Raw genomic sequence first — 17,724 nt, 5'->3', positions numbered from 1 at the left:
GTAGTTATTTATATTGTTTCAGAAACAATACGCTTAAAATTCCATAAGCAATTCGATGTCGATTTCAGAATATTTTATACATTAAAACCAATTTTATTTAAATTTTATAATACTAATGAAATATTTGAAATATAATATGTTGTTTGTATCTGATTTGGGCCACCCTTTTCTTTATCGAACTTATCCGGTTTAATATTGATATAAATATGAGCAAAACTAAATATATTTTGGTAACACGCTTAAAATTTAACGAGTACTTTCGAACATTATTATGCTAAGCAAGTGAGTAGCAATGAGTAGTACTCGAGAGAGGATTCTTTCTAGATAAAACATTTGAATGGGTATTATCTAGTCGATCTATAGATATTTCATGCTAAGCAATTGAGTAAAATTAAGTGATACTCAAAAAGTACTCATTTTAGAGCTTTGAATTTGAAAAGTGCGCTAATAAACTGTTTACCATCGAATTACTTTACGCTCATATTTGAAACAGATTCCATTTTTTGCTCAGCTTACACATAGCATTTATTTCCTCAAAAAACCAATGGATAGAATTTATTTTGTCTTCTAAAGTACTCAAAAAGTACTTACCGGAATTAAACCGGAATTCCAAAAAATTGTTAATCACTGTAAGCCAAACCTTGAATCGGCCAAAGAAAGGGCGAACCTTAGTCTGAACCCTGATAATTAAATATACTCTTTCTATCAATTCTAAGTATGTTCAGCGTATAATTAAAATGCTAAGGCTGATTAGAGGTGTGTCCAAGTAACTTATGGCAATTATTAAGTTTAGTTTCTTTTCAGTTAAAGCTATCGCTATGAAGTGCTCAATAATATTACTTGGTAATTAAGTTTATTAGAAAGATTTTATTTATTAGCTTAAGCTCAACTTTTACTTTGCAGTTTTGATGCTTTGTAAAGACCAGCACATTACAGGGAGCCCGCAATCCTTTAAAAGGGCAGAAAAATACGTGCATTCAAAACGTTCCCAGCCGCATGACCCTCTGATGTCGGGACACACGTTGGGACGGACGCGGGAAACTGTGATGGGCATGGGATTGGAGAACGGCAGAACGGAACTGGCTAATGTGACGGAGAACTATTGCTGCTTTTGGGTGTATCAGGGTCACCCGGCGTTGCCGGACATCTGGGAGCATCGCAAGGAATATGCATTTGATTTCCTATTCAATGGCAAATTCGTGAAGAATCAGCGCAACTATCAGGAGCAGCTAGTTCGTCCAATCAATTGAACCACTGAACCAAGTTTAAATTAAACCTACGGCACATAGTTTTGCTTGCACATCAAATTATAATTAACTTTGTCCAACCAGAGAGACCTGGCCCGAAAGCTGTCTTCAAGTTGAAAGTCCTGACAGCACATAATAGATTTGACACATTATAATCAGGTTTGCATAGCATCAACCGCTCGGCAGGCGGTCGGAGTCGTTAGCCACAGCAGGGCGCCGGCTCACCCATTGACAGGGCAAGCTGAAGAGCTGGTTGAGATGATGAGCAGCTGATGATAGCTGACTGCCTGAAGGCGCAAAGATGCAGATATCAAACTTGGACTTATTCGGTCACTAAGTTGCTCGACGTTGTTGATGTTGCTGCTCATGCTGTATCTATTTAAAATAGGCAAAAGGGGTATAATGGTTTTGTTGAAAGGTAGGAACCAGCAGAAACAAGCCTCTCCAAGCTCATAAAGTGCATAAATAGTCTATTGAGCTCTGTTCATCTGCAGAAACGCGTACCCAAATACTAAAGGGACTAAGACTTTCAACCACTCCCTGTTCATGAAATCGATCATTTTCGGTTTTTAGATTAGTTTTTTAGGACATATGTCTTAGCTTATAAGAGGCGCTTTATCCAAATTTTAGTATGGGTTAGATCAAGAATAATGTGTCTCTAGATGTATTAAATCAACTTCGAATGTGTGCAACGGCAGCTCAGTGCTGGGTTAAGGGTATCACCAAGTCGGTCATTCCCACTTTTGTTTGTTGTTGTAGTTGTTGGACGGGAGTTCATCAACTGATAAGCAGGCAGGCAGTGAGACTGGAGCCTCATGTCTGGGCATTTACTTAGTTAATTAAATTCAACTTCTTTGAGTACCGAGAACAGGAGCAAGCGCAACTTTAATGTGGCAGGAGATGCGCCGGACATGTCCTCCTCCCCCGTCACTTCTGTGGAGTTGCTTGGACTTGCCAGAAGTTTGCACAAGGTATTTGTTCATATCGTAGTTAAATTATCCAATACCCCAAAGTCTGTTTGCATTTAATCTGGAATTTTTCTCTCCGCTTTGAATGGTAGTTGATAATTGCGACCGGTGCTCGAGTGCAACAGCTCCCAAGTCCAATTGCATAATTCATCAGGCAAGCCTGAGTAATTTGCTGCTTCAATGCTTAATGAAAATGCTGGGAAAAAGATTGAAATTTTCTTCAGTTGTTGGCACCTATTGGCAAATAAACTGCTACTTCATATGCTGGACCTGTAAATTGCATTTTACTCTCAACTGAAACTTCTCTCGAGCAACACTTCAGCTCTAAGTGTGCATGTGTGTGCTTGTGTATGTGTGTGTGTGTGAGTGCAAATAATTCTCAACTGAATCAAATTCAAAATAATTCAAAGCTTCTAAGGCTCTTACCGGCTGAAGTGTTCGTCGGCCAGGCTTGAATTTAACTTACAGCGCATTGTAAAATCGATATATAATATACAGTTTGATTAGTCTATTCATTGTTCTCTTACGATTATAATTATACATTTAGGTGTGAGCTCTGATCGATGATTCGTAATTTATTATATTACCTAGCTGAATGCATTTTATCAATATGCATATTTTGTGATAGCAGCCCTGCCCGAAATGAGTCCAAATATATAAATTTTATATAGATTATAGATAGAGTTTGTACTAAGTATTTAAATATTTTTAATGGTTAAATTTTCGTTATGAAATATACATTTCAAATTATATATCGTAGACACCAAACTACTAGTCAAGACACAAACCACTTAACGCACGCAACGCAAATTTGCGAACCTATCGATATCAGTGCGCACTTATCGTGAGCAGCTGCTTATCGATCGAACAGCTGATTTGCGTTTAGTTTTGCGCGCGAATTGTACAAGTTGCGGTTTAGTGTTGCGCGTGCCGAAAGTAAATAATTGTTTATCAATTTTAATAAGTGTAATTTGATATAAGTGCGTGTGAAAGTGTGTGTTTGTGTTTATAAATCATGTCTGTGCTGTTGGCAGACATAGACGCCACTTGCGCAGCGCTGGGCGTAAGCGATGGCAAGCGCTATCAGGCGGAGCCTCATGCAGCGGAGGGCTTAAAGGTAGGCACACATTTTGGGGCAATCGGAAGCCACTTGAACTAACATTTATTTATAATTATGCAGCATTTAATTTGGATATTGCGTCGTGATCTGGATAATCATGAGTATCGCCGCCATTTGGGACACGCCAAGGTGCTGCAAACAGATCTTGTATACATGTTGCCCGATTATGTGCAGCACGAGGAGCTGGCGGATCTGCTGATACGATTGTTGGTCATATTGACCAATCCGACGCTGCTGCTCTATCGCGAGGGACCGCCCAAAGATAATCACGGGCGCAAAGTGTTCCTTGAGTTAATCGACATACTGCAAGGCTATAAAGTAGCCTTTGCCAAGGATAAAATCTGGACAGCTCTGTTTGACAAGCTCAAACAAGCATTGGAAATTGTAAGTCATAGAACTTGTAAGTTTTTCAAGAATTTAGCAATATCCATGTACATATATATATTTTAAACAATTAATATTAAATAATCAAATGAAGAAACAGCAACAATAATGAGCACGAGCAACTCGGGTGAAGGCACCGACAGCAGCAGCAGCGACACGGATGAGGAGGAGGAGTCCTTCGACAACAGATACTACACCTGTCTAGTGTGTATGCGCACCGCTCGATTGCCGCGCGTCACCTTTTGCGGTCATGTCTTCTGCACCGATTGCATTGGCAAATGGATCACATGGCAGGGCAGCTTCGCCAAGTGCCCGTATTGTCAGTCCCGCGTGGGCAGCAATACGCTGATCACTGTGAATCATGCGAGGAATGGCATACATACCATTGGACGCTATACGCGCTGCAAATCGATTGCACAGCATCGCCATTTTGCTGAATCAATTGCCATGTATGCAACGGTGCCGGAGACATCCATGTTTTTGGGCGCCTATATTGAGCGACCGCCGGAGCTGATGCCGCGCATCAAGCCTCTGCCGGAGCAGTTGTTGCGGGATGTGTCCAAGCGTCAAATACGACGCACCTTTCTGAATGCGCCTGTCTATCAGCGAGCTCTAATTGTGGTCATACTGTTTTATATGTTTGTCGTATATCTTAATGCAGATGGCCCAATCTAAGAAATTCCAGATCTGTTCTATTTGTTGTTGAAATGTTTAAAATCGATGCCCAATACAACCTGTAGCATTTTCCCATTTGCCCGTTAATTAATGCTATTTAAATGGGACTACAGAAGAACAGCGGGTATAGGGGCAGCCTAGGCAATTAACGTCCTGGCATTTGCACAACTATTTCTCTGTAATCTTTTATGGACCTTACGACCATTAATGTGGCAGCGGTCCGCGTAAAACTTTTAATGGCTCTCCGGCAGCTGCCAGGAAGCTGTTGGAAAATTATCTTAATATTCGTGCGAAGAGTATAACAATTTTGTCAGGAAATATGTGACGCTTGAAGATATTTTGGACGCAAGGAATATATACATAATTATATAAATTATGAGCTTTACAATGCCAAGCAAATTAACAAATTCCTTGAATTTCTAATTTTTAATGAAATCTCTTTTCCTCCTTGTTTTTAGTGGTATTGTGTTTAAAATATTTAAGCTAAATCTTATCTCTATCGCATGTAATTTTTAGCTCTCATAAAAACTATCGGTATAAAATGAAAGCTTTGTTGAAGATATTTTAAGCCGATATTTTAGAAGATCAACATAAAATCATTATCTTAGTGTTCCTTTCATATTGTATATAGTGCAGAGAGAAATCGACAGCAAGGGTGTTTCATATTCTGGTCGCTTTTACCCATTTCTCCCCGGCGCCATTTGCTTTTCGTTTTGGCTTATGTTTCTGGCACTGAAGCTGGCTTTTGGTCCTTGGGCTTCTTTTGTGCGCTTCATAACTAATTTGAACTTCATTTACTATCTGTGTTGCATCTATGGCTAAAAGCTATTCAGCATTATATATCTATATATACTTTTTCGTAACCCTTGATAAGCCGCAGCAGCAGCAAAGCGTGCGAAAACCCTTGTCGATATGCCCTTTGAAGTTGCCCCCGCAAAACGTGTCAAAAATAATAAAATGTTAAGGAAAAATTTAATTTTGTAAAAATCACACGAAATCAAATCGACGCCAGAAACTTTTTAGCTTTGCGCCAAGAAAAAACCGCAACAAGTCGAATTTAATAAACACTCTCGCAACAAGGAAAAAAAAAAATGAAAATGCGAAAAAGTGAAAAGCAAAATGCGTGAGGGAAAGTGCCAGCAGGCACCTTCAAATCAAACGCGTCGCTTCCCGACAAGCAACTCTGCGGCTTTTCTAGGCGTCATCCACATGACCAGTGTCACAGTGGGTGCTAAAAAGTAGGCAACATAGCTGGCAACCACAAGAGCAACAACAACAGGAATTTGTGGATACAATTTGTAGCATTTTGTGTGAATGAATGTCTGAGCATGAAATGTTTTCAATTGCTAAATTGTAACTGAAAAGAAGAAATGAATACACAATGAAAAAGAAAAAAAATGGAAGAAAACATGAGGAAAATTAAAGGCACCCACACACATTGCCCAGCGGCTGAGTATTAAGTCGAATAGGAATGATGAAAAAGAATGCGTGTCTGATTTATACAAGGGAAACGGAAATAGAAAATCATTTGACTTGCATGTTTAATGTGAACAAACAGAAAAAGTTTTCAGCTGCCTTCAATAGAACTTTTTAATTGACACTAGACTAGAAAAAAAAAAATCAAATAGATTTTAACTTAGTTTTTCTCCTTAATAGTTGAATTCTCTGATTCAAGCTGCCTGTCAGGGCAGCCGAATGGTAATCTTTGATATAAGTCTTTCTTGTTTTTTACTGCGGTTATCGTTATATCTTTGCAGAAGGCCACAGTTGTCTAGTATTCTTTTTTTAAATTTTGATCTAAATTACTAACTAGAAAGTAAGGACATCTTGGGAACGTTTAAGATTAAATGCCCTCTTGCCAATTTGTGTTATGGTTGAATGTAGTGAAGCTCGTAAATGCTGATTTTGATGGTAATATTCTGGAAATACCCAACCTTTCCATAAATTAACTTATTTTTCGACTATTCCTTTATAATATACTAGCGGGTATAGCCCGACCTTGCCCGTGGCACGTACGTTATGAAATAAATGTTCTCAAAAAGTTTTGAAAATGATTTTGAAAACATTCATACAACTCTTTGCAAAGATCTTTGAAAAAGAGTTTAAGGCCAATCAGATAATAAACAAAAAACGTTGCATGCAAACGTTTTTCGCGATTTTGCCACACTTGCGGGTGGAATTGCCAATACCTCGTCTTGACGTCCACCTTCATCACATAATGTAACTACAGTGAAAATTTCAGCTTCCTAGCTCTTACGGTTTGGGTTGATCACCAATCAGTCAGTCAGTCAGTCATTTTTGTATAGAGATTCAGCTGATCCCATCGAATATGGAAAAGTCTAATATTTCTGAAGAGATCTAGCCATATCCGACTGTCTTTGCATGAGCGCCGCGATTTCGGCAAGTGGCAAGTCTATAGCATAAAATATATATACTCGTTTAACATTCGGTAAAGGTAGAGTTTTGTGTTTTTGTATGTTCCCATTTTTGGGTGCCCTATTTAGGCCCTGAAAATGTAATACTAATCGGACTATAAATACCTAAGGTATTTGGGCATGCATTTCTCATAGTCTTGATAAAATCAAAACTATATATTCATGCTGTTTTTTGGATTGATTGTTTCTAACGGCAGCTTGGCGCTTGGTTCAAGGTAACTCCTAGTGGAAGCCTCCGATAGGTTATAATTATGGGAAAAAGGGTAAAAAAAGGTAGATTTTTTTTTTGCACAGGACCCAAAACCAGTTACATTGGCCATTATCGGCATCGAATGGGTTAAAATTTAGTGACTGCAAAAATGATGTTGATACTGTGTAATCGCAGTTGCAACATGGCAACATGGCAACACACACACACACACACACTCATAGGTTCTCATCGTTGTCTGCCACACAGACTTGCCACACCCCGCTCCCTTGAAAGCTGCGCCTTCTGGCAGAGCGAAATAAATTCATTTAAAGCCGATTGAATCGACATTCATAACACTCCGGGGAGCAATTCCAAAGGATTTTCATGGTGCTGCGCAGCCAGCGAAAGAGTCGCCAGAGGATTTCTTTAGATTTTTATACTTTTTTTTTTTGAACGAATGTTTTTTAGGTTAAATGCTAGCGAATTTCTACATGAATGCTGTCTCTCTCACTCTCTCTTTTCTTATTGCTGTTGTTGATAATGAATGTGTGGGCGGATTGGTCTGCCCTTGGCTCTTGGTTTCCCGGCTGACTTTTTATGCCTTACTTCCTTATTTGCGTGGCTTTGGCCTCGGCTTGTACGCTTTGATGTATGCGGCACGACGTGGCAGAAAAGTGGACAACCAGAGGGATGGGCGGATGGGGTCGACAGCTTTTTTGGGCCTGTTCCTGCTGTTGTTGCGTAGGGTAACCAAAAGCGGAAGTCATTATTAACTTTGGCCTTTGAGCAAGGCGCTGGGGCTCAGCTTTTGGGATGCCTGTGTTCATGTCCAATGTGGGAGGCAGTAGCAGTAGCTGGCGCTGGATACGCAGTCACAGCTGGCTTGTAGGCACAAAAGCCGCATTAGTTGTATTTATTTGTAAGCCAACAGCAGTAACTGCTGCTCTCCAGTTTGCCCAGGCAGCTCTTCGTCCGAACCGACGCAAATTGATTTCAACTTGACTTTGTTGTGGTGCCAACTCTCCGACTCCGACTTCCACAGTTGCTGCCCTTGCTGCTGCTGCTCCAGCTGTGGCCCCTATTTGGGCTTCCGTTTTACAGTCGAGCTACATAAATTTGCAATTTAATTTAATTTAATTTCATTTGATTATTTTAACTTGTCTCGCGGGATTTGCTGCTTAGATTTTTACACTGGGATTTGCCGCAAGACATTTTTATTATTTTGACTTTTAATGCGAGCCTCCCATCCCCATTTTCTCATACTATTTTTAGGCCTTTGCCATACGCAGCGAGGAGCAGAATCTTCTGATTGAACGTATCCTGGTGCTGGTGCGCAATGTGCTCCAAGTGCCAGCAAATCCTGAGGCCGAGTGCCGTGCGGACAACGATGCCAGTCTACACGATCAGGTTATTTGGGCGCTGCATCAGACAGGAATGCTGGATCTGGTGCTCTTTATAGTCTCCTCGCCGGATGAGGAGCAATTTCATTTGCATGGACTCGAAATCATTTGTCTATTGTATCGCGAACAGGTAAACCACTGCTGCAAACTTTTCTTGCATGGCCTGTCTTATTGTTAAACTGTTCCTACTTGCAGAGTGCCGAGTCCTTGGCGGATGCATCGCTGCAGCGCAGCCTCAGCGAGAAGCAACGCGATCAGCAGGAGCTGCTCGCTGCACGTCGGCGTGAAATGGCCCGCCGTCAGGCTCGCCCGCCGCCCGGTCGACATTCACGCTTCGGGGGCACCTATGTTATACGCAACATGAAATCCGTCTCGGATCGGGATATTATTTGCCATCAGCCGCTGCAGCGTGTCTCCGCAATGGATTTTGATCGCGAGAAGCAGGCGCAGAAGCGTTCCCATCGCCACATCAAGGAGGAGGGGCAGGTGACGCGACGCAGTGCTTTTACTGTCAGGTAAACTTTTCAAATATATACGTTCTTACATATTTATTAATTAAAATAATTATTATTACGTAAACTTTTCAACTTGCCATGCCTAAGACAATATTAGCCTGGGCCTCAAAAAGTTTCTAATTAAATAGTGAAAATAGAACCTTTGCCTCAACTTTCGCCTGGCTCCAATATTTTTGAGCATTCTTTTTCAAATTAAAATATAGCAGAGTTCATAGTAAATTAAAAGTAACGTATAATTATCTAAATTCTCGCTGCCAGTTCCGTTTGCTTCATAAAGAGATTAGTTCGCATAGAATCAGACAGACGGAAAGACTGATATGATAATATCAACTAGGCTGTCAATGCTGATCTAGAATTTATTACACATTTCGTGACAAATTTTTTACAAGAGTATAACAGGTATGGCAGACTCAACATTTGAAGTGATTACAGCTTAAGAGCGTTTCCAGTTGTGATCGAGTTCGAACCATCGAGTAAACCAATATGTGTTTCGGTTTGGCCTTAGTTCAGACCGTTTTATTTATTTTTCTTTTAAATATATAGTTCGCTTTACGATTCGTTAAAGCGAATAATATAAGATTGGATTGTTCGAGTTGGAGCTGCTTGGTTTGAAAACAGGCCCGTAGTCCAGATGTATACACATTTACGTATGAAGATATAGCTCTATCTCGCGCATAGTAGCCTCCATTTGTCTGCGGCAACTTCCTGCACTTTGACTGAAGTCTATTGTGCGGGGCCATGGATGTGGCCATTAGCATCGGAATTGTTATGGTTCGACTGGCAGGCCACATTCCGGTCATTGATTTTCGATTTTATGCAGCCAAAGCCGAGCGAGCGCATAAAATAATATTCAATAATAAATGAAGGCATTTCCTTTTAGACAACCCGCGCCCAACTGCTGCTAGCCTGATTTTATAGAATCACCCAAACGATATTGGCTGCTGTTCTGCTGTTTTGCTCTGCCTCTGGCTTTGGTTCTGGCCGAGTGAGCTAAGCGAAACAAAGACGTGGCCATTTTCAAGGCGCCGGTTGGCCAACGTCTTTGCTGTCGCCGCACTCCCTAATGGCCACCAGGTGCAGCTATTTTATGATTTTCTCCGTACCAACAAACTACTTAAAGGATATGCGCCAACGTTGCACAGGATACCCGGTGTTGCTTGGGCTTCGGCGTGGGCCAAATGCATTTGGTCTTATACACTTTCCCATACTAGGGTTTGCAAAACTTTGGCAAAAGTTTTGCCATGAAAATTAAGATGTATAACAATGTTACGAGTTTTTTAATCGGATACCGTTTTTTCTTTATTATTCAATATACTAATGTAAATGTGCTTAAACAATTCTGAATAACAATTAATTTTGTAATGACAACTGAAATTTGTTGCCCAGTTAGAGTTATTTTTTTTAGAATGTCCAAACTTTTACGAAGCAATAAATTCAGCCAGAGTAAATAGGTAAATAACAGTTTGCGTAGGTAATTAAAACATTAATTTTCTCAAAATAAGCATTGTTGTGAGAATATCTAAACATTCACTAAGCAATACTTTCAGCGCAATTGCATAGGTAATTTTGCTGATAATTACTAAGGTAGGCTTTAAAATTCCCAGATAGAAATTTTTTTTATTGTTAAAGCTTATATCCACAATGCAAATCGTTCAGAAGGAATTAAAAGCATTTGATGTTAATTACTTAATAATTACTCATTAGTAATTTAGGCTATAAATTGTTAAAAATTCAACTTTTATTTTTGTAGAGCATCTAATGTTCGATCAGTGGTGCGGTGCAGCTCGAAGTTGTTGTTGCGATTTGTCGTCCGGCAGCCATAAAATGCTGAGCTAAGATAAAAATACAGCACTGGCAGCGTAATCTTGGTGGCGCCACGGCAACGACACCATCGGCGTAAACCTCTGAGCTCTGTTGGCCGTTGTAAATGTGCGAGCATTTTAGCAATGTGGGCCAACACTTTTGCTTGTTAGCCTGCTGGCAGCTGACTTTTGCTAGCTGTTTGCTGGCCTGTTTTATGGGCCTGATCGTTGGCACATCCAAATCTGCTTGCCAGCCATAAATTGCTCGGGCCGGAGACTGTGATTAGACAAGTCGCTCGCCAAAAGGCCCATCAATAAGTTGGCCACCGCAAAAGATTGCCCATCTATTTGGCAAAAAGCATTTCATGCACTCTGTGGGGCATGCTACCAAACAGCAGGCAAAGTTCATCAATGTCACTTGTCGACCCTCGACATGCAGCAGCAGCAGTTGTTCCAGCAACAATTTGTTGCTTCTCAACGCGTATTGCAATGCTGCGAAAGCCGCCGGTTGGCTACAGTTTTTTGCTGTTTTGTTTTCTTACCCATTAATCTGTGACGCCTCTGTTGCATTTGGCCTGCGGCTGGCAACTGAGGCTGCGATGCAGAGATTCGGAGATGAATGCTTCTGGTGGGAGCTGCCTCTTTTGGTCCGCTTTACTCAAATAAATTGGCCAAAGCAAATTTATTGCATAAACGCTGCCGATTGCCGTTTGTTAAATGCAAACACTTGTCAATGCATACACTGACGAAAATGTTTTTTGAAAAAGCTAAGCAAAAATAGGAATTGGAAATTTTATAGACATATTATTTTCTATGCAAGTGGCCTTAAGTTCAATTTCAAAGATTTTAAGGAACTCACAAAAAACGTGCTGCAAACTTTTTGAAGACGAGCTGTAAGTTTGTATGGGCAAAAGCTAAATTTATCTGCGATCAGCATCCGACATGATTTTCTTTTTTTTTTTTAAGCTTTTAAAGTTTTTCACTGATTGCCGATAGTCCAGCCAACAGGCGAAATTTGAGAGTAAAATTAATTTTAAATTTAATGAAAACAACTTTGCCCGTGCAAGGCCGGCTACGACTTGCTGGTAGTGCATACAGTACGTGTAGGTATATGTATGGCACTGGCACTGGCACTGGCTTTCAATCAATATTATTGTGGTATAATCATTTTTCATTTGGTATTCTGCTACGTTTTCCCATCCATTGCAGATTGTGCCTGCGCGAATATTGCATTGAGGTGCTGCGCTCTGCTTACAACACGCTGGTGCGGCAGGTGCGGCGTGTCCTGGAACGCAATGCCGGCTCGTCGAGTCACGATGACTCTTATCTATTGTGGGCCATACGATTTTTCATGGAGTTCAATCGTTTGAGTGGTCTACAATTGCAGCTAGTCAGGTGAGTGTGTGTGCTCGTGTTTGTGCGAGTGTGTGTGACTTGCATTTGCCAATGTCAAATGCCTGCAAATATCTTGCCGCAACTCAGATGATATTGTGTGTGCCTGACTAAAGCGTTCAAATTAATTGCCAATGATTTTGATAATGCCCATAAAACAAAGACAGAGATGGTGTATGGTAGTCGGAGAGAGAGAGCGAGAGAGGGAGAGCGATAGAAAGAGCGAGAGAGTGAGAGTGTAGGCGTGTAAGGGAGTGGCTCGGAACCTAATGCAGGCTAAAAAAATGACGTTGATGAACGAGCACTCCGGCCACATTCTGCCCCATGGCTAATGAAAAGCTAACCAAGTGGGGTCAGCTTCAATCGGTCGCGTCAGCAAATATGCAAATCTTTTGCACCAACTTTCCATGGGTTGGCTTTTAATCAAATTACTTTACACACAGTTTTCACTATATAGCAAAAAGTATACGCCATTTTTATTTGTTAGGGACTAACTCAATTTGTTATTTTCTAACAGAGTGGCTAAACAACAAAAACTGCTCAACTATTAACTGAAGCAGCTTATATTCTTTCAACTTGAGGTCAAATGGAACGACTGATTTCAAACAGCGTGAACCAATGCCAATTGGCAACAAATTGACAGAGGTTTCTATTACAGAGTTGCCTGACCTTTGTTAACGTGATAAAAGCAGAGAGAGAGAGATAATGAGAGAGTGAGAAAGACAGAGGTTGAGTTTAAACGGGGTAGCTGAATTAAAATACTCTAGTACAGTAATCAAATACAGTGGTCGCTCCATTTTAAGCAACTTTTTGATTTCAATGGATGCTTGAATTCTATTTTATTTTGTTCTTTAGGTAATTCAAATTTTTTTTTTTTTTTTTTTTTTTGTATAAGATGAGCATTTTATGAATATGAGCAACTATATTTTAGACCTAGATGGTGGAATATCTAAAACTGATATTTCTTAATTGAAATTTTTCATTTTAAGAGAAGAATTCTAATGTCCCGGCATCTAATGCATTAAAAATTGTGCTGGTCCAGTTTCGAAAACAACCTCTCCTAAGCTTCATAGTTGAACTTCAATATTATATATATTTCCTCTTAAATCTTTTCTATAATTGTAAAACTAATAAATACCGATTAATCTATATTCAATGTCACCTAACAACATTATTATATAGTGAGCTGGTTAAGTTTCGCATGCGAAACTTCCAAGTTTCAACATACCCAGCTCTCAAGCCGACCTTCAAGGTTATATATATCTGATCAGCACTCGATTTAGTACTTTGATTCAAGTAATACCTTCATCATTATGCTGCAGCTTTCGTGACACACATTTCAATACCCCGACAGTCTGAAAATGAAAGAGTTTACATGCTGCAAATAAAGTTTGTGCCCCGACAATTCCCATTCGCCATTCGCACTTTACACTGAACATTTGGCACAAGAAATTCAGACCAGTTGCAAATGTGACATTGCTTTGGCCACAGGACAATTTGTTTGTCATTTTGTTGGATTACTTCGGAGACATTTTCTCCAGTTTGGGGTTGGTGAAGACATGCAGAAATCAAAATCAACACACAAAACGTTGACCTATGACACTTTACAGCGTGGCTCTGGTGCCCAAAAACTTAAACACGCCCCTTTTCGTACAATCGCATATTTTGGCTATACTATATATTTAGTCCAATTGTCGCCTGGCAATTTAAAGCATTTCGCTAGCTTTGGCTCCTTGTTTTTGGCCACTTTATTGTTATACAGCTGGCTGTTAATAAAATTTTGCTGTCATTTGGTCTGTCTCTTCCACTCTCTCTCTTTTGTCCCCCTCGCTCTCTTTGTCACTCTCTCACTCTGTTTCTCTTTGTTGGTCATTGCTCGTTGTGCTCTGTGGTGGGAAATTTCTTTAAAATTGTTTTGGTTACTTTCAAATTAGTTTCTGAATGACAACAATGAAGCTTTGCAAAAATGTTGTCATTCCGTTGCTGCAAAGTTTTCACAACCGGGCACCCTACCCCAATCGCATCCGCTTTCTGCCCCCTTTTCAAAAAGCAAGTACCGCCGCACTATTCAAAGTTTTTGGCTAGCAGCAGTAGCTGCTGCTGCTCCTGATGCTGATGCTGTTTTTCATTTTTACCATTCCTTTCGGATGTCTTTTATCATGCCTTTTTGGCGCACACTCCCTATATACGTGTATATATACATATATATATGTATATATATATATATATATGTTTATATACTTATGTACTATGCTCTTGTCGGCGCATAAAACTTTCTGTTTATTTCCACAAATGCAATTTGCCGCTGCCCGCCCGCATTTCTCAACTTTCTTTATCGTCTGCCATTTTCTACTGATTTTGCACTATATAAAGCATGGCATTGCGATAATGTATGACCGTCAAAGTGGGCAAACTTGTGTGCGTACTCAAAAAAAAAAAAAAAAAATGACGAAAACGAAGGGCATATAATAAAAAAGTGAAATTGAGTTTGCAGTTTTGTTTAGGCTTTGTAGTTGACCCCCCTCACCGTTCTGGCAGTTTGTTGCAAGGAATTTTTTAGACCATAAAATAGTCGTAGAGAACTTGGTTTCATAGTTTTTGCCGGGTTTTGCCTGCAATGCAAGAAGTACAAAAGTTTGATAGATGAATAATGTATAGCCTATACATTATATAAGTTATAAGTACTTTGTTACTTTTTTTCTCTCAGGAATTTGATAGATTTGTCGTAGATTTTAATATGTTGGACCATTTTGTCAAGTTGCCTTCGGATAACCAAAAATTTGTTTCCATAGTTGGTTTTTTTTAGTAAATTTAAATTGGGACCATTTCGTATTTCCTTATGGATAAAAAATACACTTGTTCTATAATTATTTTTTAAAGAATATTTAAGCGTTTAAGATTTACGATAATTTTCTTATGATTTTTGTAGATAATCATTATTATAATTATTATACATTTTTGATAGCACTGACTTCTAGAACCAGTGCAAAAATAAATAATCGATATCTAAATTATCTCATTGTTCAATGACAAGGTGGCAACGCCAAATTTCTTTTATGTTATACATTTAACAGGAAGAACCTAGTTTGTAAATTGTAAGAGACAGATTAGCTAGAATCTCAAGAATCTGCAATAGAGTATAATTGCGACTTAAAGTGCTTGTTAAATTTGACAGGCAGATTGATCGCCTTGTAATGTGGAGTGAGCATGTATATAAAATACTTAATTAAGTGGGGTCATTAGCTTGGATTTGAAAGTTTAAATAAAAAGAAATGCGCACCTGTTTCCTCTAAGCGATTGCCGCATTTTTGCCCTTTTGAAATTTTATTGATTTTATAATTTATTTATTTCTGTTAAGTTGAGTTGCTGCTGCCGTTGCGACTGTCGCGCACACTGTAATTAATTTGATTTTAATGCCTTTTCAAGTGCTGCCGTCTTCTGCAATTGTGCACAAACTTTAATGACCGTCGCAGCAGACGTCGCGTTGCTAATTTTGCCAATTTGCAGGCAAATGTAGCCGCAACATTTGGTGCAACAGCAGCAACAACTTCAACATAAACCAAGCAAACGTGCAGCTTGTGGCAACGCCCACTCGGCCGGCAACTTAGGCTGCCACTCATTTGTAGCGCTACTTAAAAATTAATTTTGTTAATGAGTTTTTCACGGTGCTTCAGCTGGCAGCCTGCAACTTGCAACAGCAACGTGCAACATGGCAAACTATTCACCTGCCTTGCCCTGCTGCGCTGTCAACTTGAATTCGTTAGTCAAATGTTTTGCTCGCAGGTCTTTAAGTCATGCGTTTTACCCTTTGTTTGCCATTTTCATGTATTTGATTTTCCTTTATTCTTTTGCTTGTTTTCTTTTGCAGCGAGTCGCTGAGCGTGCAATGTTTCCACTGGGTTCTGACGCGCATGCAACATGACATGGACATGATTCAGTGCGACAAGAAACAGGCGCGTCTCTGGGCCAAGCGCCTGCATGTTGCCCTTCTGGTAAGTAAATGCAATGCAGCTAGCTAAGCTTAAATCACAATTCAGTGTGTGTGTGTGCGTGTGTGTGCATTGTTGTTGTTTGGCTTTGCCACTGTAAGTGCACTTCTGGGTGCACTTTACAAAATCTCAACGCCTCGCTTGAATCATGGCTTAAAGCTTAAGCCAACTTCAACTGCCAACTGCTGCGGCCCAGCCTCGTTGTAAACCACATGTTCCGATTGAAGCTAAAACCCTTGCTTCTGTACAATGTTTTGTATGAACTGGAGATTATAAAGCAAGCTTAAATATTTTGAAATGTTGGCAAAGAGAAATTTACTTTTCGTATATGGTGGTATATGAAACTACCAGGCGTTGCATGGAAAGAAAAGATTTGATCGTAATGCGAATAATTAATATTACAAAAATATTCTGTCTTCATAAATTCGTTTGTATGTGTTAAGATTCATATTTAATCTAAGTTGCAAGCAGGCCAATTAAAAGTCTAATTTAATAGCCACTAAAGCTTATGCAAAATTTAAGTATTAAGTGTATAAACTGTTAATGAAACCAATTGGTCAATTCTAAGGAAATTAATAATAACTAAGATTATAAATTAATTGAAAGCTTTTAGTGCCCTGGACTATGACATATCTAATAAAATAATCTCCTACGCCTTCGAGCAGTCCGGCAGTTAGCTTGGGTCCGCAAGCTGGGGAGAATAATCTGTTATTGAATTGAATTAATTTGGTTCAACTAATTGCAATGCATTTCACACTTGCACGCATGCTTCAAATAACTAAAACGTTTGTCAGCTACGTTAAGACTTCATCAATATGTATATATATATATATATATATATATATATACACATATATATATGTATATGTGTGTATATTGTTTTAATTTAATTTTATTTCTTTTTTATTTATGTTTTAATTAAAGACATTCCGGGAATTGCTGCAAAGCCTGTTGGCACTGCAGAAACTGAAGGATGATGTGAACGCGCGTGGCCTGTTTGATATGTTATTGAACAATGTGTGCTATGTGCTGGAGTATCGGGAGACTATACTGCATTTGTTAATGAACTACAATGAGGCGCACAGCACAAAGTGAGTAACCAAGACGCAGCCGCATAACCGCATAACTATCTTCGTACCCTTCAACACATATTGCAAATAACTTAGACAGAGACTGCCAGGCATGCCAATAGGCAGCATGCACTAGGCAGCAGGCAGAAGGCAGGCGTTAGCTAAGCTTGGCTATCTGCTCCTTGAGGGAGGATTGCGTTTTCATGAGATGGTCACAAATAACTAAGGCAAACACACACAGGCTAACGCTTAATAGGATTACCAATTGAAGCTGCTGCTAAGCCCGAAAATATGTATGCAGCTACTAACTGGAATTCTAAGCTCAGTGCCTGGCTAAAACCTTTCGACCCAATCGACAATCAGGCATTGTTTGTCTTGACGGCATGCCTTTGTCTTAAGTCTTGGCATGTTTGTTTGGCTATTTGCGCAGCTGTCTGTCTGTGTGTGTGTGTGTGTGCTGGTGGGTGTGCGTACTGGTGTGTATGTGTGTGTGCAGCTGCAACAACAACTGAACTAGTTGCGCTTTGAATTTCGGCA

General features: G+C 39.7%; 3 protein-coding genes across 4 annotated transcripts in view; all 3 read left to right on the top strand.

Annotated features, from left to right (window-relative positions):
- Positions 1 to 798: 798 nt before the first annotated feature.
- LOC6632535 (uncharacterized) lies at positions 799 to 1,372 on the top strand. Its single transcript, XM_002056142.4, has 2 exons — positions 799 to 843; positions 904 to 1,372. The coding sequence occupies exons 1-2, from the start codon at positions 819 to 821 to the stop codon at positions 1,248 to 1,250; spliced, it is 372 nt and encodes a 123-aa protein (XP_002056178.2). The 5' UTR covers positions 799 to 818; the 3' UTR covers positions 1,251 to 1,372.
- Positions 1,373 to 3,097: 1,725 nt separating this feature from the next.
- timeout (circadian regulator timeout) overlaps positions 3,098 to 17,724 on the top strand; it is an 83,208-nt gene continuing 68,581 nt past the window's right edge. The window contains exons 1-7 of one of the 2 annotated variants that reach the window (XM_070206751.1): positions 3,098 to 3,332; positions 3,396 to 3,719; positions 8,292 to 8,549; positions 8,615 to 8,934; positions 11,946 to 12,131; positions 15,997 to 16,120; positions 17,042 to 17,208. In XM_070206751.1, the coding sequence (XP_070062852.1) occupies positions 3,231 to 3,332; positions 3,396 to 3,719; positions 8,292 to 8,549; positions 8,615 to 8,934; positions 11,946 to 12,131; positions 15,997 to 16,120; positions 17,042 to 17,208 (1,481 nt within the window). In that variant the 5' untranslated portion in view covers positions 3,098 to 3,230. The remainder of the gene's footprint in view (positions 3,333 to 3,395; positions 3,720 to 8,291; positions 8,550 to 8,614; positions 8,935 to 11,945; positions 12,132 to 15,996; positions 16,121 to 17,041; positions 17,209 to 17,724) is intronic. The other variant, XM_002056139.4, reaches the window with a different exon arrangement.
- Positions 3,655 to 4,481, top strand: LOC26530745 (uncharacterized). Its single transcript, XM_015170774.3, has 2 exons — positions 3,655 to 3,735; positions 3,814 to 4,481. The coding sequence occupies exon 2, from the start codon at positions 3,828 to 3,830 to the stop codon at positions 4,392 to 4,394; it is 567 nt and encodes a 188-aa protein (XP_015026260.1). The 5' UTR covers positions 3,655 to 3,735; positions 3,814 to 3,827; the 3' UTR covers positions 4,395 to 4,481.

This window comes from Drosophila virilis, chromosome 2 (genome assembly GCF_030788295.1).
Source record: "Drosophila virilis strain 15010-1051.87 chromosome 2, Dvir_AGI_RSII-ME, whole genome shotgun sequence".
Classification (NCBI taxonomy): Eukaryota; Metazoa; Arthropoda; class Insecta; order Diptera; family Drosophilidae; genus Drosophila; species Drosophila virilis.
This window is presented reverse-complemented; position numbering and strand designations above follow the sequence as displayed.